Genomic DNA, 25,066 nt, shown 5'->3' with positions numbered 1-25,066 from the left:
CACTATAAATATTTCAGGTCCCTGACAGTAATTTTAAGAGGGTTAGTTGGCTTTTGCAATTTTCCAAAGTGAAGGAGGAGGTAATACTTAATTATCAGCAATTTTGAAAGTGATTGAGGTTGACAGCCTGAAGCAGAGCAATAGATGAAAAAGACCCTGGCAGCTGGAAAGGCCCTTCTTTAGAGAAGGAGGAGGGGCTGGGATGATGGAAGGGGTTAATTCTCTAAGAAAGATAATTTGCATTGCTGCACACTTTATTCTTTTGTTTTTGGTCGAGCTCTCTGTGCTGACTTCTTTGGGGTGTTATTGGCTGTGCTTCTTTGACTGAACAAAAGACCTTTGTTGTCCATCAAAGACCATTGCAGCCCATCCAGATACCCAAGGGCCCAGGAGGGGGAGGTGGACATGGAGGAGCTGCCCGTGTTCCTTCCTCCACAAACAACAGCAATAAAATTATTGGATGCATTTGCAGCATTACTGAAATATTTTCAAGGGAAATGTTCTTCAGTATTTATATCAGTGCAGATAGTGATGTAAATACTGCTAAGGCCTGGGAGCCTATGCTGTGTTTCTGAAGATCTGGCAAGTGAGTCTAAGCACAGATAATTTGGGATGATGTTGTTCACAGAGGATTTTGCATCTGATCATTACTGTCTTCTGTATGTGGAAACTAAAGTGTCTTCCTGTACTGTGTTGTTGCTGAGTCAGAGATGTGAGAACAGGTTGACCCTTCAGTGGAATGAAGGTAGGATTTGAAGATAAAAGCCTCAATTTGTTCTACTTAATTGTGGAGAATTTGGAATCTTTATAATCCATGGTGAAGGGCACAGGCATCCCTCTCCCCTTCCAAAATACAGTGTAGCTGATCTAAACTCTGCATCCTTCCTTTGCTTCTGATAACTGCCTAAAGACTCTAAACCTGGCTCCAAACTTAGCAACAGCCACTGGATCCTGCAAATCATGTATTATGAATCCAGCCATAAACATCTAGAAGCTTTCTTAAGTTTTTTTCACTGCCTGGATGTTCTAGGAGTAGCTCAGGCATCTGTGTAAGTACATGTCTGTCTCAATGAAGGAGGATTAACTGCAGGATTTTGGCCCTGAGGAGCAAAATCAAGGAGCAAGTAACTTTCTTTTACTTTCTTCATTGTCCTACAATTAAAAACCCACCACAAGCACGCGAATACAAGAAAGAAAACTTAACCTAAAATTCAGGCAGATAAAAACAACTGAAAAAAGATTTTAAAAAGCCCTCAAGAAAATGAATAAATATTCATTAAAATATTCAAAAGCTCAGATGTTTTCATTAGCCACCACAGGAGGGAAATATTAATTCAAAATAATAATATAAAACCTTGAAAAGACTTTAAAAAGAGTAAGGGGAGGAACAGCACACCCTCTGCTCCCACAGCTGATGTATGGCTGAGCTGTGGCCAAGGGTTTCCCCCCTAGCTCAGCCTCCCCTTGAGATTTAAATGTGTGGGTTTAAAATGCGCAGACCTGCTTCAAACTTAACATAGTATCCCTTCCCTCTGAGTTTTTCCTTTTATTCACACCACAGAAACACAGGAAAATAAAAAGGAGTGCTAATCTATCCTACAGTTTCCCAAGCAAGGACTCTGGGCAGAGGTTTGTGAGTGGATTTGACAGATGTAGGAGCAGATGGTGAGGGACACTCCCTGAGAGCAGTCGATTCCCAGGCCTCTATGTCCAAAAAAATATCTTTTCACGGATAATGGGATTTTCAGAGGGAAGAAATACAGAATTTACATCTCACACTAGAACTTCTCGGTCATTTCTTGAATGCACAAAGGCTGTGTGGAAACGTTTGTCTTCAGAAAAGAGCTGGCTTGGGCCCATAAACCACAGGGCTCGACCTGACCCTCACAAAACCCACATTTGCAGCCCGACAGCTCCGTCTGGCAAGTTTCTCCATGGCTGCATGGCTATAAGTGGCAGCTGAATGGGGATCACCTCCTTGTTTACATTGGGTGTGACATATTAGTCCCGTTTGGCCTCTGCCAGAACGCGCTTTGCAAAATACCACATCCCGGGAATTATCCATTGAACACAAGCATTTCTGTCCCCCAGCACACTGGGGCACCTCGTGCCAGAGCAGGGCTGGAGCCTCCTTAATGTCAGCGAGCGCCTGCTGAACCCCAATACTGCACTGAGGGGGTGAAATAGAGCCAGGGGGTGTGGATTTGACACAAAAAGGTGCTTTTCTGACCCAGTGGGGCAGAAGGTAGGAGAATAAGTTTTGTGATTTATCTATCCCACCCCTGCCAGCATGTTTTTGGCTACAATAAGCAGCAGCTCCCTTTTCTTGTTGGGGGAGATCCACGTTAGACCCTGCTGCTGCCTCGCTGCGAGCTCTCAGCCTCTCCACATTATCTTGCCCAGGAGATTTAGCCTTCCTACGTTTAATTACAGCACGGTGGGACAGAACCCTTTAGCCCATGTGGTCAGAGCCCTCGGCCAGGCGGGCTGCGGCAGCACAAAGCCCACCACCAAAGCCGTGCCCACGGCGGGCAGGGGGTGGAAGGGCAAGGGGCTGCACTGATTAGAAAGAGCCCTAAAACCTTCGGGTGGGGGAAAAGCGAGACAGCGGCTTCGGGGCTCCTGTGGGGAGGAGAAACGTGGCAGGAGCTCGCCCAAGGAGAGGGGCGATCAGGGGAACAAAAGGCGATGGCTTCCCTCAACCCAGCTGCCAGCACAAGGCTCTGCGTCCCCCGGGAGGCACCGCAGACGCCGGGGAGGGAATGCCGCTGCCCTGGGGCGTCCTGAGGGGCGAAGGTGCCGCAGGAAGCGCCGCCTCCCCCGGGACGAGCCCTGGGGGTACACCGCGGGCGCGGCTGTGAACGGGACGAGCGGGAGACACCCTCCCACCCCGCCGGGACGCTGAGCCGCGGTGGGGGCGGCCGCAGCCCCGGGAGGGGCGGAGGGGCTGCCCCGGGACGGGGTCGCTGCGGGCGGAGGCCGGCCCGGAGGGGCAGCGCTGCCCGGCACCTCTGGAGCGGAGGACGCGGCGCAGAGCGGCCACAGCGGGGGAGCTGCGCGGGCGGGGCGAGGCGGCCGCCGCGGGGGGAAGCGGCTGGAGCGCGGAGCGGGAGGCAATGGAGGCAGCGCTGGGGCGGGGGGTGAGGGCCCGCCCCGGGGTGGGCTGAGGGCGCACGGCGGGAGCCCCTCCCGCCTCCCCGCAGGGCGGAGGCGGCCGGGGGGACCCTGTGCTCGGCCCCGCGGCGGCTGCGGTGCCCCGGCGGGAGGAGGTTCCCCCTGCCCGCAGAGCGTGTGCGGGATCGCTCCGCCGGAGCCGCGCCCGGGGCGGTGAGTGCCGAGATGCCGGGGACCGAGCGGGAGGGATGGCGGCAGCCCGGGGCTTTGCGGGCCGCCTGAGCCCAAGCTCCCCTCTCGGAGGTGTCGCCTCCTCGGCGTGCCCGAAGTTCACCCTAAGATTGCTTAAAAAGCAGCAGCCTCGGCGAGGGCACCAGGTAGCGGTACCGCCGCCCGGGCTCAAGCGGCTGGATGTGCCCCGATGCCCGTGGAGAGGGCACAGCGGGCAGCGTGGGCGCCGCTCTGCCGCCGCGGGGCTGGGGGAACAGGCGCTCAGTGGCTTCAGCTCACACCGCCACGGGGAGATGAAATGACCGAACGCGCTCTCCCCCGTTCCCCCTTTGTGTCTGTGTGCAGGAGCCCGCACGGCCGTGCTGATGTCTGGGAGCTGAGGTAATGGCAGAAATCGGTGTGCGGGGCACGGCCGGAGGTGCGGAGCGCGGGCTGCGGGCTGCCGAGCGCCCGTGATCTGCGCCGGGATGGGGAACGGCGGCTCGGCCGTGAAGGTCTGCGCGGATCACCAGGGCGGCATCAACTGGCTGAGCCTGAGCCCCGACGGGCAGCGGCTGCTGACGGGCAGCGAGGACGGCACGGCGCGGCTCTGGAGCACCGCCGACAGCCAGTGCCACGGGCACTTCCAAGGTACGGAGCTGCTTGTCGCCGCGGCTTTGGGTCTGCGGGATGGCACAGGCCACACTGCGTGTTCTGGTCTCTTTCAGTCCCTGCCGGGCAGCCGAAATCGTGCTCGTTTTGGTGTTTATTGCAGCAGCGTTAAGCAGGAGCTGTTTCAACAAAATCATGTTATCGAATGCACGGATGCTTTTCTCAGGGTGTGTGAAGTTTAACTTATGTCACTTTCTGGAAGCCCTGTTTTATTCTGTGAAAAAAAAAAAAACTTTTTGTTATTCTCTTTTTTTTTTTTTGGTCCTTTTAATCATCTTTTTTCCAGGTGATTTACTTACTTTTCTTTATTTAGAACCTCTTGGCCCAGAAGTCTGGAAAGAAACCTTGCTAAATAGGTTACTTCTGTTTTCCCTCCTCATCTGATGCACAGAAATGTTAATTGCTGGGCTTTTTCAATAGAAATTAATTTTTCATCTTAAACAAATTATTTTCCTTAGACTGGCATGTCAGTAATTGAAAAGAAAAAAAAAAAACTGTAGACAGTGGACATGCAAGAGTCTAGATGTGGGCTAAAGATGTTTGTATTCCCACTCATGTTCTTTTCATACAAAAAAAAAAAAAAAGGCTGTTAGATTTGGAATTTCTAATGTTTTTTTCTTCCAAAGAAGAAATCACATTGCTGTGATTTCCTTGTTTGTTTGCTTGCTTGCTTGTTTTTCACTATGGAGTATTGTCTTTTTTCCCCACATCCTGCCATGGTTCTAACTTCTGGAAAACTTGCTGCATTTGCTTTAGGCTTAGAAATCACTTTAAACTAGAAAGAGAAATGTATTGGATAGCATTCATTATTATGGAATCTGCCATAATCAGTGTCTGGGGTAATCTCTGAGGAAGGTTGGGCTGGGTGGTTTGTGAACTGTCAGTCGAATCAGATAATTGTATGTATTTTATAATTATGCATGCACGCAGTTGTCGTGTCAATTTTAATTTTACAAGCTATAATTACTGATAAATCTATATCTCTAATACAGTTTCAAGCTCCACCACAGCAGAACCAGCAGACTTGCATGGTGGCTGCTTTTGGCCAGACCAGCACCAGACCTTGTCTGCCACATGGGGTTTTGGCACCCTGTGTGTGGGTCGAGCATTACTGATGGTTAAAATCTGCCTGGCAGACTTCGGTGCAGTAACCAAGTTGCTGTTTTGATCCCAGAGCTGGATTACATGATGCTGTGAGAAAAATCCCAGTGATTGAAACCTGATCTGTTCAGGCTGCTTTGCAAGAAGTTTCACAAATATGGGAGAAGGAGTGTAGTTTTGCTTATAGCCCTGGTGATCTGTTTGGTTTTTGGCATCTGATGAATTTGTTTTAGAGGAAACAAGCCATATGTTTGTAACATGGTTCTGGTTTGCTTTTGAACTGCAACAAGGCTTTTGAACTTCAGGAATTGTACTGAAATATGGTTTTTTGTAGTCAGTGAAACAGTGTTTTACTGGGCAGTCTGCTTTCCCTCAGTTTTTTTACCATCTCTTTATTTTATAACATTGTTTTTCTAATACCTTTGTCCATCTATCTCTCTTTAATTACAACTGTCCTTCTTTAATTTATCTTTTTTCCTCAAAGAGTAGTATTTAAGTCACAGTAGGGCCCACCAACTTCAGCCATTAACTGTCACTCTTATAATAGTGACTGAAGTGGAAACAGTTCTGCTCCTAAAAGTTTAGTCTAAATGTTAAAACAGAAGAGTGCAAGGTAATAGTAGTGTCCAATTATTAGATAGGTGACAGCAATTTCACACAAGAGGTCTTGGATGAAGCTGGGACTTGTATCCTAAAGTGATTTTTACATGTGGTGCATTTAATATTGCAATAGAAAAATGACACATCTTGCTAAGCAGCAACAAAAGCTTGAGGTGGTAATATTGATTCCTCTTTTTTGGTGTTGCCTTGTTTGTCAGTGTGACATTTTTAAAGCAGTGGTTGTGTCTGTTTTTATTGTAACTGTAGAGTCCCTGTGTACTCTACATATTGTGTAAACAATTGTGCTCCAGTCCTCCCTCCCTCCCTCCCCCCCTTTCTTTTCCTTAAAGATATACTTAGAAAATGGTGGGGTTTAGTCATGTAGGGGAAAGTATTGGCTGACTATTTACCTGGTATATTTTTTTTGTTTGCTTTTTATTCTGCCTGGACAAATCAAACTTGCTGGTAAGTCTCAGGTAATTTTTTCAGAGTTTCATGCTTTGATTTATGATTGTTTGTGTCCTGTCAATCGATGGGCTGGGTTGAAATGCTGCCCTTTTCTCCCTGAAGAAGGAAGCAAAAGTATTTTTACTTAAAAATATGATTGCTTTTTATTGGTTTCAAACTTTATTAGTCTATCTCATTACATTTTTATAATACTGTTTGATTTACCTGCTTGGTGGAACTGTAGTGTTTTACTCTATTTTACTCTTTCACTTAATCCTGATATCTGTGAAGTTTTCTGCTGTGATTGAAATGGTTGTGTTTTACACGAATCTTTAAACATGACAAGCACAGCGGTGCATTTAAAACCGGAGTTTTGCTACATTTGTTTGTAGTTTTCTTTTGGTTAAGGTGAAGAGCTGGACTAATCTGTCCTTTCTGCATGCACAGTGACTGATTTCCTTTGTTATTCCTAGGACATGAAAGTTACATCACCTTTTGCCACTTGGAGAACGAGGCTGCCTTCACGTGCAGCGCTGACCACACCATTCGCAAGTGGGACGTGGTGACCGGGCAGTGCTTGGCCATTTACCGAGGCCACACATCAATTGTCAACAGGTGGGGTTCTCCCCTCGTGCTCCTGTCATCTGTTATCACATCTGTTATCACACACTTTATCATCTCCCTGCAGTTCCCCATTGCTGCACTCATAAAAGGGGCTGTGTAAACCTCTGAGTTTGTGTTCTGTGCTGCAATGATTAGTTTTTCTAGCAACACTGCTGACACAGATAGGAGAGAAATGAAAGGCACACAGCAGGGGAATGGAATCCAGGGCAAGGAATGAAATTCCAGAAGAAATTATCCAATTGATAACAGATGCTGCTGATAAATAGGTTTTAAAACATCCTGTTGAGCTTTTGTGTCAGAAAGAGGGATAAAGTCAGGGAATTTTTCTTTAGTTATTATTCCTATTTGGGCAAATGAAGTTTAATAATAAACTTACTGTGTGTGGCTGATTGGCCTTTCCATTTAAAGTGCCTATTAATAGTTGGACTGGATTTAATTAATGGCAAATAGAGCAGTCAAAGATTGGTATTTTTTTAACATTTCTTTTCTGGTGGGTGTGTGGGCTTTTTAGTTCCTTTCTAAACTCAAAACACATATGATGTGTAGTGAGATTCTGTAAATAGTTATAGAACCAGGAAGGCTGGTTCTGTGTGTCGGCACAGGCCTGATTTCTGCTGGAATCAGCAAATAGGAAATGTGTTCCCCATTCATATGACTTTGTTGCCTGTTTGAAAGGTTCCAGAAGACCAAGCTTAGCTGACAAAGAAGGCAGGTTATGGATGTTTCCTATCTCTGGTTTGGAAATATGAACTGTAGAATTTTTTCTGGTTTTGTATGTTTGTGCAGCTACAACTCATTATTTTGAAGGCCCAGGAAGCTGAATTCCTGAGGTGCAATCTCTGGTTTGCTCTTAAATTATGTAATAATTGGGCTGCTCATGCTTTACCTTTTTTGAGATCCTGAGCTAAGTGAAATTAAGTGTACTTTTTTTTCTTGCACTCTCAGTTGATGATGGAAAGATAGTTATTTTGCACACTGTCAGTTACAGTTCAGATTCCTGGAATGTTGTTTTGTTGCTCTGTTGTTTTGATTGTTACAGGTCTGTTTTTAAATAATTTTTATAAAGAAGTATTAATGAATAATTAACAAGAATTAGCTAATTAAAAAAAAACCCAACAAACGCAAACCAAACAACAAAACAAATTTCTAGGTATTATATATAACTTATGAAAGTTCATATTGCTTGCTGGAAGGAATTTTAGCAAAACAAAATGCACAAAGTTACAATGCTATAATGTAAAAATATCTTCATCAATGTACCTGAATGAGGGATCTCAATTTTAAAAGTAGAAACAGGGAAGTGTTTGATTTTTAAAAATGCCAAAGATGTTATGTTCATGCTGCTCTTTCATACTTTGGGTTACTTGGTACTGAAATTGTGACAAAAGATGGTTATGAAAAAAGAACAATACTTTTCACATACACAAACTTTGTTTTTTTGCAGAATCCTGGTTGCTAAGGACTATCTCTTCAGTGGCTCCTATGACAGGACAGCCCGCTGCTGGAGCGTGGACAAGGAGAAACAAATCCAGGAATTCCGGGGCCATCGGAACTGTGTCCTGACTCTAGCTCACTATTCCTCCAGGGATGTGCTGGAAGAAGAGGAGGAGGAAGAGGAGGAGGAGGAGAAAGTGAGCAGGGACCTGCTGGTGACAGGGAGCACGGACTGCACTGTGAAGGTCTGGTGGGTGTCCAGTGGGCGCTGCTACCAGACCCTGCTGGGACACACTGGGGCCGTATTATGCCTTATACTTGATGCACCAAACAGGGAGCTCTTTTCTGGCAGCACGGATTACACCATCAGGACCTGGAATATTGTCACTGGGGAGCAGCTGAAAGTCTTCAAAGAGCACCAAGGATCAGTAATTTGCTTAGAGGTAAGGGCAGAAGCTTCCTCGAGGGCCTTTGCGTGTCCGTGTCTTAACTCATGTGGGTCTCAGTTGTCTTTTCCTTCATAAAGAAGCTCTTCTGAGACAGGTTGTAAACGGTGAGCTTAAATATTTGTGTAGTAACAAAATAATAGTGCTCTTTGGTCTTGAGACAAACTCTCTTTCTCTAAAACACTTAGTGATCTCCTTTTAGCTTCTTGTGGCTGCCCTGAGCTAGATATTCTAGCTCAATATCTATTAAATTCCACTAGGTCATGGAACTCATGGGTAGGTGTGCTGAGAGCACTGTTCATCTGAGTGGGATTGTGTCATCAGGCTCACCAAACTTTGAAGAAAATTACCTGAGTAAGTAACACAGGGTTAGGTAATTTAAAAAGGGGAGGGGAAAAACATTCAGTAAACCAGATAACTTCAAAAAACCCAACCCAAAACTATGGGAAAAAGATAATAGGAAAGCACAAAGCTTATAGAAATCCTACATTAAAGACCACACAGACAAGATGTGAGGGGAAAAAAGGGAGAAACAGACAGCCAAGACAAGAAAACAGTCAAGAAAAATGGAAAAGAGAAGCAGAGCACAGGGGAGAGAAATCAGGATATGACAGAGGAGAAAGGGAAGAAATATAAGAGATGTGAAAAACTGTTTTCTGTGTTTCTGTTTGCAGTATTTTTCTGTTGAATGATGCCAGCTTTGTTAACATTGCAGGGGAAAGGAGGAGGTCAGGCAGATGAAGCAAGAGGGGAATGATAGTTATCCATGTGCTCATTATCCACCAGAAAATGCTAATAGTGTATTTAAAGAGAGTACATGATGGTCTGTCACTCAGTTTCAGGTCATAAATATTTATACATGGATGTGTCTGACTGAAGTTAATGACAGTAGTTTTTCTCCCTGTTTGTGTTTGTTATGCATAAGTGTTTTTCCATTACAGAGGATGTATCTTTAAGAGCTGTTTAATAAAAGTTGCCTTTGTTTCTAAATAAGGTAGTCACAGATGACACTAGAAGACTAAAAACCTGGGAATACTAAAGGAATTCTGTTTTCCTTCACTTTTAGAAAAGGAAAAAAAAAAAAAAAAACAAACACACAATATCATATTGCCCTGGAGAAATGTTTGTCTTGCTTGGGTAAATTCTCAGTGTTAAATCTTGTTTTTATGATATTGTGGTAATGTACTCTGAGGATGCTGAAGTAAATCTGTTGCTGTCCTTAGTGTCACACTATGTTTTGTTGTTTAATGGTAACTCTTCTCCAAGGCACAGATTGGCAACAACAGAACTTGCCTTAATTTAATTGGGTTCTTGCTAAAATTGTTACACAAAGCTGGCTTGACCCTCTCCCAGAAGCCTGGGAAATTCAATTATGCCCTTTGAATGCTCAGGAATGAGCAATGCCTGTGAGCAGAGTTAAGCAATGGCTTTAAACAAACAGAACTTCTAGTAGGGGGGAAGAAAAGCAAAACCAATACATCTATTTGGAAAACCTGAACAATTCAGAGTACACAAGACTGCTGCTGCTGCCAAGACTGTGTTGGCAGCAGTCCTGGCCAAATTTTCTTGAGTGACTGGTAGCCCCTCTCTTCTCTCATCACCAGTTAATGTTTGGGGCTGGGAGGGTCCAGCTGAGGTACAAACAGCCCCTGCAGAGAGCATTTAGTGTCCAGGCCTCTCAAACTTATCCCAGCTTAAGCAGTCACTGCTGTTGAATAGCTTTAGGCTGTCGATCTTTCCTAATTCCTCCCTCTGCCTTTCTGGGTTCAACACTCTCCCTTCTGTTCCACTTGGCTGCCACTCAGCACAGCCCACATGGTATTTTCATTCTTTTAGAAAGGGGTCAATCATCGGAATCTATACAAAGATGTTTCAACAGAATGGAAACTTCCTGAATAGAGGTGTGTTTTTTATTATTATTTTTGTTTTGTTCTCAGAAAGCATTTGGGGCCTTTTTTGCCTCAGGCTTCCTAGTGACAGTGTTGGAATCTGTGGCAATGAGCTGGGATGGTATTTTTCAAACCCTGCCTCTGGAAAGACTGGGAGGTAGTTACGAGTTGCCCACAGTAGCCAGAAGTTTTAATTGACAGTAATTCATTTTCTTCAGTGCAGCAGTGAGCTGCTAATTACATCAGATTTTCACTCTGCTGTCCTGGAGGAGCTGAGTTGGTGCCAGCAATTGAAGGCAGTTACCTGTTCTCTGGGTGGTACAAAGCTTGTGTGGGGAGGAAAAAAAGGGAAAGAAAAAGAAAGAACTTCTTTTCATTTTATTTATTAAAATAAAGATCCCTAAGGGAGGATGACCTTTCAAAAAGTTTGAGAAATGCTCAGTGTAATTTCTCATCCTGGACACAGATCAGGAAAAATTTGGATATTGAGACCATATTTTCCCCAACTTTAAAAAGCTGTTATTGATGGGAATGCCCCAGGATGTTCTGAACTGCTGCAAATTAGGTCTGGCCTGTTCCAGTCATCTCCCATTGCTTTGCAGTAAACACCAATAGTGTTTCTGTAGCAGTGAATGGAAATTCCTGGAGCTTCTTGAAGGCGTTTTCTGGGTAGATAGCCATAAAGCACACCCATGTTTTCCACCCTGCTTCCTGCAGTGGTGGTGTGTGGAAAGCAGAGGTTCAGATTTTGAACATTCCCTAGTTGCTCTAAGATCCTTTAAAGTGTTGTTGCCAGGTAGTAGAGAAGCCTGGAAATAACTCTCATCAAGCGTGGCAGGACAGAAAGTGTTGGTGAGCTTTGGGGTTTTCCTTGTGCCCTGTCCTTGGTGGCTCTGGGCAAGGGAGTGATGAGGCTGAGCTGCCCTATTCTCCAGGCTCATCCTGCTGTGTGCTCTGCTGACAAAGGACTTCTGCAGCTTGTGATAATGCCACTTTTCTCCTCCTTCCACCATTTAAATTGGGCTGAGGGAGGTTTTGCTGGGAGACTTTTCTATTTGCTGTGGGAATTGTGTCCATGTTAGGTGCTTTGGCAGCACTGATTACTTGACTTTCCCAGTCAGGCAAGGTAACTCACAGTGGAGCAGCCAGAACTCTTCACTCTCCTCCTCCTGTAGTGTGTTGATAGCTTGGCAGACAAAGTACAGCAGCTGTTTTGGGAGCTCCCTCTTCATATAAGAGCCAATAATGAGATTTTATAGGAAGTGATGGGAAAAAGCAAGGGTGGGCTGAGTGTAACCATATAGCTAATGCTCATTCTTCCACTTAAAATTTCAGGCCTGGCTTGAGACCAATATTTGTAATTAATAATCAAATATGCATTTTTGTTAATGTGTCTGCCTGCAATAGGCGGAATAACCCTGACTTAAATATTTACTTGTGTGTGTTTTTCTAAATGTCTCTCCTAAGTAGCTTTGCAAACTGTTCACAAGGATTGCTTTGTTCTTTGCTGATTGTTCTGCCTCTGAGTATTTATCAAAATTGTGCTGCCAAAAGCTGGCAGAGAGAAATGATCCAGCTTGGAATTTAGCTTGGATCCTACTGCAAACGTTCCTGCAAGAAAACTCCCTTTTGAAGAACATGAACATGAGTGGGCAAGGACTTGCTTCTGGTTTTCCTGCAAGAATTCCTTTGTTTGGACCATTCCCTTTAGTCGCCTTTTAAAACTGCCTAGAAGAAAAGAGCGCTTTGAACAAAGCCACTGCCTGAACTCTGTTTATGTGCTTGAACTGTTGTGATCACGGGGACAGAAACGTCTTCTTGCCACACCAGCTAAATTAAGTGCACATATTTTTTGCAACTTGTGTTTGTGTTTGTTGCATCAGAGGATGAAGATGTGAATGAGCAGAATGTGAAGGTGCACACCTGTAAGAGCAAAACATGGGGCCATCACTTTGCACTGCAGTAAAAAAGTTGAAAAACCTTCTCTTAACAGCCAGCCCAGAGAGCTCATTCTAGATGGATTCTCAGAAAAAAAAAAAAAAATATTTCTTGCCCACAGGGAGTTTGTTAGCTCATTAAAATGGATATGGTTTGAATGGGATCCTGAAACTCTTAACTCAGCCCAAGGCTTACATATAAGTTGTATCTTGAGCTTGGTCTAGCGTGGTGATTTTTGACTTAGAAGTCGCAGTGAACAGAAGACCCAAATTCCAGATGGTAGGAACACTGACCCCCACGAGAAGAATAAGCTGGTGATGGGGTATGTGGTAGCTCATGTGAACTCATCCTGAAGTTCCTGAGTGCAGTGACCCTCAGCTAAATGATGTGTCCAGATCTCTTTGGAGAATCAATTGCCTCTCCTTGGCTCTCCAAAAATTGTTTCTCACAGCAAAGGTTAATTGTGAGGGCAAAGTCCATTCCTATAAGGCTGAAATATCTGCTAAACAGCTCTTTTGCAGATATTTTTTGGCATTTTTACAGGTAGAAATTGGCTTAAGCTGTTGTATTTATGCAGTTCAGCCAAGCTTGCGAAGCAATAGGGTTGTGATTGTCTTGAGAGACCAACCCTGGATGTGATAATTTGTTCTTTGTTAAAATTCTGGTGTGTTACAACCAAGGTTTTTTCTTATTAATGATACCTGTAACTACTAAAGTGTTCACAACTAGTCTTTTGCTACTTATTACTCTGCAACTCACAAGCAGTTTGACTGACCTTTTTCAAGAAATAGTTACATCTCCAGTACTTTGGGTTGAGGATTAAGACAAATTTGCTCCATTCACATGTCAGTGTTTCATCTGGTTCAAAGCAAAATTTCTCATGAGAAAAATTAACAATCCAGAATTGTGAATATCAATGGAATGTTTTTTTTATGCTGTCTGGCTGAGGCTTTAGAACTGGGTAACAAACTGTTGTCAGGTTTTTAATGTTTTTGAAGTTAAATGGGTTTGAAATGTCCACTCTGTGGCTGGTATCTGAGCTGCAAATCTGTTCTGTGTTGTCCAGTCTGCTACAGGTGTCCTTGCCTGGTCATGGTGTTCTGTGGTCAGGAGCCTTCTTGAGCAGTTGGCCAAAGTGAACCAAGGGCTCAAAAGCCAGCCAAGGAAAATACAGCTTTAGAGATGTCACCTCTTCTGTGGGCAGACACAGACTGAAATATGCAACTGTGTCTGCTAAACATTTTGAAACCACAGAGTATGGGGCCAGCTTGTAAGGTGCTTTTGCTGGGGGAACAGTAAGTGATGATAATTATTATTTTAAATACAGATTAAATGCAGATATCTGAAGTGTTGCAGCTTAGGCTGGAGTTGCAAGCTAGACCTATATTTAGTCAAGTGAAGGAGTGTTCTCACCTGAGTTCTGGCCACAGCTGAGAAGGTTGTCCTTGTTGGGGATGGGAAATAGTGAGTTCTAAGGCATGATCTGTTTCAGATGTGCCTCAGGATGAGAGGAATTGTGCCCTAGACCACAGTGACTGCAAGGGGGCTATCCTTAGCTGTGGAGATGTGAACCAATTTAGATGAGATTATGCCCGTCATAACACTCAAGACAGATCTGATTTGCAACTTCAGCCTTTGCTGAGAGCTCTTGAAGGCTTTCTTCACTAACAGCCACTTCCTGCTGTTTTATAAAATTGCCATGGGAATGAGGGGCTGTGTGACAGTCAGAGCCTGCCCTGGGTTTTGCTGTTGGCGCTGATGCAGGCTCAGTCTGTGGCATCTGGTGAATTGTTTAACATGTTAATATTTCCTTTCCTGTGCAAGACTGAGAATCCTGTGCTACTGTGCTCACTGCTTAAATTGGTGAGGGGAAGGAAAGTGCATGCAAGTGTTTCATGGGGCAGCACAGAGGCTTTGAATTTCATTGGGCTGGTTGCTGTGCCAACCACCTCACCAGATCTCAGACATTGGAAAGCCAGCCCTATCCAGGGCTGCACCAAAACCAGTGCTGGCAGCAGTTAAGGGAGAGATTCTTCTTTGTTCTTCTCTTGTAAGACTCCCCCTGAAGTGCTGCATCCAGCTCTAGAGTCTTCAGTACAGGAAAGATATGGATTTGTTGGAGCATGTCCAGAGGAGGTTGTGAAGATGATGAAGAAGGATGGAGCACTTCTGCTATAGAGACAAGCACAGAGAGTTGGGGTTGTTCAGCTTGGAGAAGAGAAGGCTCCAGGGAACCTTAGAGCCCCTTCCAGTGCCTAAAGGAGCTCCAAGAGAGCTGGGGAGGGACTTTGGACAAGGCTGTGGAGTGATGGGACAAGGGGAAATGGTTATAAACTTAAAGAGGGTGGATTTAGATAGGGAAGAAATTCTTTCCTGTGGGGGTGCTGAGGCACTGGCACAGGTTCCCTGGAGAAGTTTTGACTGCCCCGTCTTTGGAAGTGTTCAAGGCCAGGTTGGAAGGGGCTTGGAACAACCTGGGGTAGTGGAAGATGTCCCTGCCCATGGCAGGGGTTTTGAACAAGATGATCTTGAAGGTCTGTTCCAACCCAAACCATTCTATGATTCTAAGGCTCTCAAAATCCTGATGCTATACATTACCTGAATAAATCTACATAACTTGAAACATTTTTGTATCTAACAAACTGTACCTAGCAAATCTAGGTAAGCTGCAGCTTTCCTGTTCCACTTAAATGTAGAAATGAAGTGTATAACCTAATGTACCATTAATGCAGAATGGCATTTACCTGTGGGAGGTTATAATTTAGTGTTTTTCCTTGCTCAGTGGGTGGGTTGATGCTGCTAGCAAGACATCTAAAAAAGAAATGCAACAACCTGGCCACAAACCATGCAGTAGGATCCCAACTCAATGCATCCTTCTCCATTTAGCAGGTGCACATGACAATTCTTTTCATGCCTGTTCAGGGAGAGACCGAAATTTAAAAATCCTTCCTCAGGCTAACTTGTGGTTCTTGGTTTTGTTAGTGCTGCTGGCCATTCGTTCTCTCTTCTCATGGAGATGTAGCATTAATGCTATTGCTAAAACAGCTTAAAAGTAATAGGAAGTGACATTTCAAAGTACTGCTGGCTTCTTACAGTGGTTTGTGCTTTGCAAGCTCCTGGCATTCAGCTGTGAAATCTCTCCCAAGGGCCAGGTTCTGCTGGGAGGAAGCATGGCATGTCCTATTCCAGCTGAGCTGGTGGGAGCTGTGGCAAGGGAGCCTCTTGGTCTAGGTTCTCACAGTCCCATCTCTGTAGTGCTTCATATCTTAAAATACCTTTTGCTTCATGTTGTAACACAGCACAATGCTGTTTAGTACAAAGCTCATTTCTGATGCCTTTTGGGAATGGAATTATTCCTTTTTGGATTGGGAGTGGCGATGGAAGAGCACGAACAACATTCCAGCCTTACAGATACAGTGTGCAAAGAGTGGGGACCAAATCTAAGGTGGCAGGAACACCAACCCTTAAACATGCTCTGTGAGTAAAACCACAGGTTAATTTGTCATTTGCTGGTTTCCTGGAGATACTGGTGAAGTATCAGGGGTTTGTGCACTGCTGGTCATTCAGACCTTCTGATATGTGTGTCTGGTGGACAAACAAGGTGCCATTCATTACTCCTTGGGGAAATTCCACTTCTTGGTGGGGGCTCAGGGTTCTTCCTCCTGTCTCTCCATCCCTCTGATACAAAGATTGCTGCAAGTCCATAAAACTTCCCTCAAGCCACAGGAGTTGGGCTCTACATAACTATGGCTGTGAAAACCTTCAGTTTGATGTCTCTACACAGACAGAGAATGCCAGATTTTTCTATGCGCTATGGAATTTTTCCTTGCTGAGCTTCCAGGCTTTGTGTAGTTTGTTTATTGTGAACTGGTTCATTTTTCTAGTGTTTCACAGGTCAGTTATTTTCTCTCTGTCTCTGTTCCCCAGATGCAATCCTTCCTTTTCTCATTTTCTGTCCTGTCTATGTGGAACAAACCCCATCCTCCACCCCAGTGAGTTTTCACAATGTGTAGGATGACTGGAGCAATGAGAGGTAACACACAGCAGAAGACAATCTGCTTGAAGATGTTTAAAAACCTGTGTTAGGATAGTTACTTATTTATTCATTCAATAACAGTCTAAAAAGTCTTGTGGAAATGCAGATACAGAACAGTTTCAAGGAAGAGTTACTGTTTCTGAATACTGACCTTGTGCAGAGTGATCATACTAAACACAAACCCTGATTTATGGTGTGTAGGATTTTAATTTTAATTTACCTTTTTAAAAAATTTTTGTTACTCAGAATTGTTCTGAATTTTTTTGTAATTAAATCTTAACAATCTAGCAAGAGTTCTTGTCAAATATGCATTGCAGAAACAACACTGCTGGGGTTTTTTTTGAGGCTTTGGTAATATAGCTGATTATGGATGTAGGGTTAGCATTGTTAAGCTCCCTGGAATCCTGCCTGCTGGCACAAGCAGATGGGCTAAACTTTTATGTTCTGAAAGCTGGGGCTGTTTTTAAGACCCAGAAGTCAGTGGGAGATGCAACTATGAAGAACTCAAGGTTGGTTTGCTCACCACTCCTCCGTTTCAAAGTAGGTGCAGCTTGTTGCTCTCTGAGTTGGAAAATGTGACTTGGGATGGGTCCCTTCAGTGCAGTTCTTTCCTGAAGGTGCCTGAGGGGCCATTGCTGATGTGTTTTTGTCTCCCCTCAGCTGGTGAATCGTCACCTGTACTCGGGGAGCGCGGACAGGACCGTGAAGTGCTGGTTTGTAGACACTGGGGAGCGGATCCAGACCTACAAGGCTCACAAGCACAGCGTTAGCACTTTGAAATACCACGCTGGCATCTGTAAGTTGCCTTTCCTGTGCTCTCCAGCCCCTTCCAGTCTCCTTTTCAACGTTTGTGTTTGATTTAAGGTTATTAATGGAGAATAATTTTGATCACTTGTGAAGCTTTCAGGTTTTTTCAACTCCGGCATGTTTACGTTCAGTACCAAACTGCTGCACCACTCCATGTGGGAAGTTTAGGTCTTCCCTCCATTTTCCACCTCCCTCTTCTCACAAATGAAGAGGCAGTTTTGTTTCTGTTACCAAGGGAAGTGGCTTAAATCCTGAGCTGTCTGGGGGTTGTTTGTGTAGCTGTGGTTTAACCTCAGCTAGTCTGGTGTCTGTCACCTGCTGCTGCTGCATGCTGGGGACAGCAAGTGCTGCTGCTGGACACACAGCCCTGTGCCTCTCTCTGCTGCCGTGTAGGCCCTGTGTAACACCCTGTCCTAAACCAGAATCACACATCAGATGCTCACTGCTCCTTTCTAACTGTTAGGCTTCCTGTTGAGGCTCTGACCATCTCCTAGACTCATTTTCCACGAGTTCTTGACCTGTGGAAATTGTCTGTTATAATTCATGGATTTATTCCCCAAATCACTTTCCTCCAGTGGCAAGCAGTGCTTGCCTTACTAATGCTCAGGATTCAGCTCTCCTACTTTCAGTCCTCCTTTTTACAGTAGTTTCTGTCTATCAGAGTCTATTGCTGACCATCAAACCTCCCTCTTTAAATCCCTCTCTGTGCTGGCTTTCCTTCTGCATGTCTGGGTTTGGGTTGCCAGATTACACCTCTGTTTTGATCAGTGAACCTCTCTGTGTCTTCCTGGTCTTATCCTACTTCTGGTATTTGCCTTGATGTACCTTCACTTGCTTCCCAAAAAAGAATTTCTCTCCTCTCCTCTCCTACCCTGAGGGAGATGGCCATGGCTGTCTTAAGCTAACCTAGACATTCACAGCTCTTTCCTAATTTTGATTTCTTCACTTTAGCTTTGAAGTGAACACATCACACTAAATGAGTGGTTGCTATCTGGGCCTTGATCTCTCTTTTGGCAGCTCCTCAGTGTGATGGTGATAAACAGCTGACAGGTGCAAGATGGTGCACGTTGGCAGATTTGTACCTGCACAGTTTAGTGGCAGTTGTCTGGCACCATGCTTGCCTGACTACATTTATAACCCAGAAATTGAACTGATTTCTTAATTATGTTTGGAAACTTAGCATGTAGCCAGGCCCAGAGGTAGAATTTTAGCCAGGAAATGTTGTTTTTGGTCTTCCTTTCAGCATGAATCCCACATTACTGCTTTTCTCCAGTAAAATACCTATTTATAATTTGTGGTTATTTCAGCTCTCCTCACTTCTATGGCAGAATTACCCTATTCTCCCCTACCTGGAGGTTGTAATTTCTGCTGGTTTCAGCTTCCACAGTTGGCTAAGGCTGAAATGGAAGGGGAGAGGGTCTGGACCTACACTCTACCTTCAAGTTATTATTGCTCCAAGATGCAGGCAGATAGAGCAAGGGAAATGAACCATAAATTGAAATCTGGGATGATCTGGTGGACAAAGTACTGATGATTTTGTGTGTGTGTTTCCCCCCTTTTAATTCTAAAGACACAAACCAAAACATTGATTTTGTGAAGACCAGCCAAAGGTGAGCGATCTGTGCTAAGCTGATGTTTGCCTGATCCTGTGATGAATGTGCATGTCTGGGTGGGAGACAGGGATTGTCTCCTTCATTAATGACACCTCCAGAGCTGCAGTTTTTCAGTGGTGATCCTACTGTTCATGCAACCTGTAGAGACTTGACCAAACTGTAAAGAAAAGGAAGTTTTAGCTTAAACAAAATTTCATTATCTGATGCCACCTCCATCAGCTCTGCAGCTCTCTTCCCCCTCATTCTACCACCTTGTCCCTGCCATGCACATACATTATTTTTCCACAGCACTTTTTTTTTGAACTAAAATGCAGACAATATTGCTGCATTTAGTCAGACCTGCAAAGAACATCCTGATAGTGTGATAGAAGAGTTCACAGAGTTATTTAAGATCTTGTTTTAAATCAAATACAAAAATACTAAAAGTGTCAAACAGGGAGTATCAAATTATTCCACTTTAAGGGTTGAAGAAAAAGCTCTGGAAAAAGATTTCCTACTAAGAATTAATTTATATACTATGATTGCTTGCATTATTGTGGTGCATTCATCACTTATTTCCACAGTATCTAATAATTTTGTTAGAATTAGAATTATAAAGACATGCTAACTGGATACCAGTGTTGGAACTAGTGTAGCTTAAAATACAATTTGTTCACCTGGGACAGATCAGAACTGTCTCTCAAAAATGTGGAAAAATTATTTAAATTATGTTTGTTGTGGTTTATGTCACATTTGCACCAGTGCAAGAACATGAAAAAACATCTCAGCCATCAAGTGGTAATTTTCTGTTAGAAGATTAAAATTCTGATGCTTTCTCTCTTGATCAGAGCCCACAGGCTCATTGCCTGAAAGGGTTTGTGGTCTAAATAAGAAAATAGAGCGGAAGAAAGAGAGGAAAAATACATGTCTGTTTCCAAAATCACTTTATAGTATACAGGGAGTCCAGAACAACGTGAAAACTAAGCATTGAATCATCAGAATGTGTTTCCAGTTGCTTTCTTCAGCCTGCTTGTGTAATTAATAGCATGGGGAATATTACAGCTGGTTCTCAATCTAATTTATTTAATGATATGTTGATTATTTTTCTCTTAAAGTATGTGCACAGTCTTTTAAAATTTAATGGGTTTAGGGGAACGTTTCAAAACTGTTCTCCCAAGGGTCTGTGAAAATTAAGTAAAAAATGAAAATTAGTTTTATTTTGTTGTTGCTGTTTATTTCACAGGTGGTATATATAAGTATGTATTTAAATGCTAAATCTGGGTTAGATCAACAGCTCTTTGAAATTCAGAGGTGGAGGGAGACTTCCTAAATCCAGAGTATGACAGTTCAAAGGATATAAAGGATGTCTGTCAAAAGCAAAGTTCTGATGGCAACAGCTGAAGTAAACTGGCAGTTGCATAGTGAAAACAGCTCTTAATTGGTTCCTACTCTCTGCTTGTCTGTAACAGAATTAAGTGATTTTTATTCACTAGGAAAAAATCAGTACCTGTTTCCTGCTTTACTTTGTTGCTACTCATTTGCAGTGTGGGACATGCTGATTTTTCAGGACTCTGCTGGAAGTTGAATGATAGTGGCCCATATAAAGTGACATTGATTTTCCACATCCAGGTGTTTCTTGGAGGTGCACCCAGGGGGTGCCCAGCTCCCTGCTGTTTCATTTGAATTTAAAAAGCTCATAGCAGGACATAGTCAGTTCTCTCATCTGTTACTGTAGTCCTGAATTTACAACCATGATAATTTTTTCACCTCTCTTTAGAGATTCAGGTTCTGACTTCTCCCAAAAGATAAGGAATCTGTTGGCTTCAGGCACACCAGTTTTGTAAAAATCTTTCCATGCTAATGTCTTTTGCAAAGACATTAAATGCACAGAGCAGTGAATATATTGCTTTTTGCAGCTCTGAAATATTTATGTCTAGATAAACTTGAGGAGTTTGGGTTAACTGAAGGGAAGTGTTTATCAAGAGAGTTTGTAACCCTTAAAGCACACAAATGGGCTCCTTTTTGGGCATATTGCTAAGTACAAAATCTAAATATTAACACTGCTTTAGAGTTCCTGGATGCAGCAGTGTGGGGATCTGATGTGAATATCCTGATGTGTTGAGAAATTGTTCTTTGAACATGTAAGGTGCTCTAAGGAAACCTGATGAATAGACAAAATTCCTGGTCATGCTCCATTTAGTTACCCCAGCCCTGCCCCTCTTGCAGCAGCAGAAGTAATGGAAACACTGGAGTACTGAATGGAAAGCTGTAAATAACTCTGGTAAAACAAATGAAAGGTTGAGTGGAAATCCTTAAAACCAGACTTGGGATAAATTGCCTGCTTGGAATTATTATAGGCAGGGAAATAGCTGTGGAAGAGAAGAGCAGAAATAGACGCTTGAAACATGTGCAGAGTGAAATGCTGGTGTGTGTAGGAACTTCAGGTTTAAATCAGTTCAGTGTTTCAAAACAAAAAACTCAAAACAAGCATGCTGGGGTCAGCAAAATGATCTGGTTTGTCTGAGGAGAGAATCAAAATGATATGTCATGCCCCCCTGAGAGCTGGTTTTAGGTGTACTTTTGAACTTTTGTGAACTATCCTCGTGTGGCTGCTCATATCTGGCTGTGCTGTGTGGTTGTGTGTCAGTGTTCACAGGAAGTGGTGATGCCTGTGCAAGAGCTTTCAATTCCAGGAGTGGAGTCCTGCAGAAGATCTTCCGAGGACACAAGTTCATCATCAACTGTATTCAGGTCAGGAAGGCATTTCTTGGTGGGGTTTCTTCCTTTTGGTTGCTCCCTCATTTATTTTGTGGGAACTGGTGTGGCTGACTGTTCTGTGTGTCTTGGATTGGATGTTGTTCTAGCATAATACTTGAATATTCTGTATGTAATTTTAGAAAAGCTTGTTAATAATAATAATAAGGATAAGTGAAACCACGGAACAAGTCCCCAGGGACAGCCCCGTGTCCGGGATTGGGGTTTTTTCAGGTCAGGTTGGATAAGCAGCTGTGAGAACTGAGACAGATGAACTGATGCTGTGTGGGGCACAGAATGGACTCCAGCCTCATGAGACCCTTTCCATTATAAGACACTAATGATAAGTGTTTGCAGTGCTCTAAAGGGGAAAAGAAGTTCCTGCCTTATGCAGGCAGAATAATTATAGCATTGTCCCCCAAACCACCTGGGGGCATGGCATCCCCAAACAGTCTGAAGCAGCTCAGTAGTGATATCTGCCCCACATCCTGCCAGGAAAATGGAGGAGTTTCTTTCACTGGCTTAAAACTGAAAGTTAATGTTGTTTGCATAATGTCTAGGCTCAAATGAGACTGGCATTTAATAGTTAAAATAGGAGGAATTAGTAATCCTTGGTGGCCATGCAAATACCATGGAATCATAGAGGGGTTTGCATTGGAAGGGACCTCATTCCAACACCCCCTTGCCATGGGTTGCTCCAGGCCCCTTCCAATCTGGCCTTGAACACCTCCATGGATGGGGCAGCCACTCTAAGAATCTGCATCTCCCTTCATTGGGATCTCAGTGTAAGCTGTGTGCAGGATGAAGATTTTCATTAACAATGTCAAATATTGTTGGTAATTCTGGCAGGCTGACAGTCAAAAGAAAAAGAGAGGAGATAAAATTCCTTTTGGAGTTGATCCCAAGCACATGAAATTGTAAATATAGTTTTCTCTTGTATATTCTTCTGAAGGAGCACGTGGCTGGATGATCTTAAACTGCAGCCTCCTGGTACTGGGCAGTTGTTGTGCAGCATGTGGGCATCTGGATGTGTTTGGGGAATACCTGATAGAACCACGCTGGGCAGCCCCAAGTATTGACAAGACCAAAGCATGACTTTATGTTCTTCTTTGTAATTGAATTTTCAACTGTACAGGGGCAAAAAAAAAAAAAAAAATACAACGGGAAAAGAGAAGACTGAGAAGTGGCAACCTTAAGATGATCTTAGGTATAATAATGAAGGTGAGATGAGAGGTGTGGTGCTTGTGTGGTACTTCATGTAAGCCAGGGAGATGCTCACTGTCACAACATGGACAGGCACCCATGGGTGGACAGACTGACACAGGAACAGGAAGATCACCAAGACTGATGTCTGGCTTCCAGGGCAGGACAAGGGCAATTGGAAACATTACCAGCAGCAGCAAATGGTTCATAAAGGAAATGAAACCACAGCAGTGAATCCAGGTTAAATTACTGCAGGTTTTGAAGAACAATGGAGTTTGAAGGAGGAATTAATATATTTATATTTGCACTATAATTTAGTGCAAAGGAAGAAGGGAAGTGAGAAAGGAAGCGTTTCTGAGCCTCTTGTTGCTCACTGATGATGATTTTGGTGCCTCCTTAAGTTTCACATCAAAACCAGCAGTCTGAAAACAGTTCCCAGTAGAAATTCCCAGCCTGCTCTGACATTGGGTTTAGTTCTCCATTGGTTTTCTAGAGGGTCTGGGTTATTAATAACTCTTGCTGTTTATGGCTCTGAAGTGGCTGGGAAATGAGTCCTGACTTGGTAATGTCTCATCCCACTTCAGCAGCTTTTGTGATAATTTATACCGGCTCTTGCAAGGAGCTCAGGCCTTAAGTGTTGGGATCAAGCTGTGTTTGCTCTGATTTTTGACAGTTTGATTGTGCTGTGACCCTGTTGTTCCAGATCCACAACGAGCTGCTTTACACGGCTTCCCACGATGGCACGCTGCGGATCTGGGACATCCGGGGGATATGCAAGAGAAATAAGCGGCGCTTGAAGAAGGAGAGGTCTGTGCAGGGCAGGAGCTCCCAGAAGGGGAGTCTGTCTCGTCTTTTCAACAATAAAGTTGGCTGTATGATACAGCAAGAGGATGGGGAACATGAGGCTGTTGAACTGATGTGACTGTCCAGAGCAGGCTTTATGTCAGTGACCAAAGCTGAACCTTTTATTTTCTGCACCACTGTGTCCATGTAAACCAGAACTTGGAAAGAGATGGGAAGTGGCTGTGCCTGAACGTCTGTCTCTGTGTGAGGAGCCAGGATTCTCTGTGGCTGCCAGATGGACTCAGGTCAGATCCTGTGGCTGTGGTGGCTCAGCTGAGCAGCTCTGGGGTCGGGAGGGGAGGCAGCATGGTTCAGGTGAGGTACCACTGTGCAGGTGCAAAGAGGAACTTTTCTTGAGACTGCTGCCCTGGGGCACAGAGGTGTTGCACCTCTGGCTGCCCAGTGTCTAACGAGATGTTTTCCTGTTCCTGTTGCCCCATGATCCCTGTCCAGCCCAGTGTGGCAGTGAAAGGTGACCTTGAATTCCATTTTCACAGCTGACCTTCGGGTCAGTCGTTGGCTGACAAGGCCAGCGCAGGAGGGTTTGGTTCTGCAACAGGAGTTTAAAGCAGACTGGACATCTCTCTGGGAAGCTGGAAGTTATAGGACAGAAATTAAATGGTATTTTTAACAGAACATAAGCCACAGAGCAAGCTAAACCTCAGCCCTTTTGTGCCAAGGTCACCTATTTGCTGACTTTGTGTTCTTTCCTCCTCCCAAAGTTGTGTCTTGCTAGGTTGCCAGTAGCAGTCAAACTCAAGAGTTTTCCCAGTCTTTTTCCAGGTTCATTCTTCTCTGATAACCACTGAGCCATGAATTAACAAGGGTTCTTATATTTTTCTATTTGCAGATATAGCTCTTTGTAGAACCAGTACAAAAATATCTAACACATGTTTTTATTTTTATGGCTTTATTTATTCTGTACTACAGCAAGATAAAAATGCTGTAATCCTTTTTTAGAATGGATTAATAAACATGTGGCATCTCCAGACAATTGACTGTCTAGTTTTTATTTTTGTCTTTTATATGGGGGGGGTGTGGCCTGGCTGCAGAAGCACAGAAGTTCAGAATGGATGGACTAGGGGGAAAAACCCCTACATACACTTTTGGGAACATTTTTTGCCTTTCCCTCAATGCTGGGGTTGGAGTTGGATGTGTGTGAAGTTATCATGCCTGCCACCAGGCACCAAAGTGCCAAAGCTCAGTTCCCATATCAGGGGAAGGAGGGACCAGACACAAAAGCACAGACTGAAGGGAAAGCAGGGATGACAAAGAGCTACAAGCCCCCACTCAGCACTGCCCTGGTGACACCAAAGCCTCCTGTTCCGACACCTTAACACTGTGTTAGTGGGTCAC

The 25,066-nt window shown here is 44.0% G+C and overlaps 1 protein-coding gene across 3 annotated transcripts; it reads left to right on the top strand.

The window, feature by feature from the left end:
• Nucleotides 1-3,201: 3,201 nt before the first annotated feature.
• WDR86 (WD repeat domain 86) lies at nucleotides 3,202-24,704 on the top strand. 3 transcript variants are annotated; one of them, XR_014953201.1, is made up of 7 exons: nucleotides 3,202-3,327; nucleotides 3,691-3,975; nucleotides 6,618-6,759; nucleotides 8,213-8,645; nucleotides 17,172-17,307; nucleotides 21,558-22,885; nucleotides 23,571-23,695. XR_014953201.1 is itself a non-coding variant. In XM_021555293.3 (7 exons), the coding sequence occupies exons 2-7, from the start codon at nucleotides 3,813-3,815 to the stop codon at nucleotides 23,787-23,789; spliced, it is 1,197 nt and encodes a 398-aa protein (XP_021410968.1). In that variant the 5' UTR covers nucleotides 3,202-3,327; nucleotides 3,691-3,812; the 3' UTR covers nucleotides 23,790-24,704. The 3 variants fall into 3 exon arrangements, 2 of the variants coding, with proteins under 2 accessions (XP_021410968.1, XP_021410969.1); XM_021555293.3 differs by having other exon boundaries at nucleotides 21,558-21,661; nucleotides 23,571-24,704; XM_021555294.3 differs by having other exon boundaries at nucleotides 3,202-3,491; nucleotides 21,558-21,661; nucleotides 23,571-24,704.
• Nucleotides 24,705-25,066: the final 362 nt, after the last annotated feature.

This window comes from Lonchura striata, chromosome 2, assembly GCF_050655825.1.
Source record: "Lonchura striata isolate lonStrDom1 chromosome 2, ASM5065582v1, whole genome shotgun sequence".
NCBI lineage: Eukaryota > Metazoa > Chordata > Aves > Passeriformes > Estrildidae > Lonchura > Lonchura striata.
The sequence above is the reverse complement of the archived record's forward strand: the minus strand, read 5'-3'. Positions and strand labels throughout refer to the sequence as shown.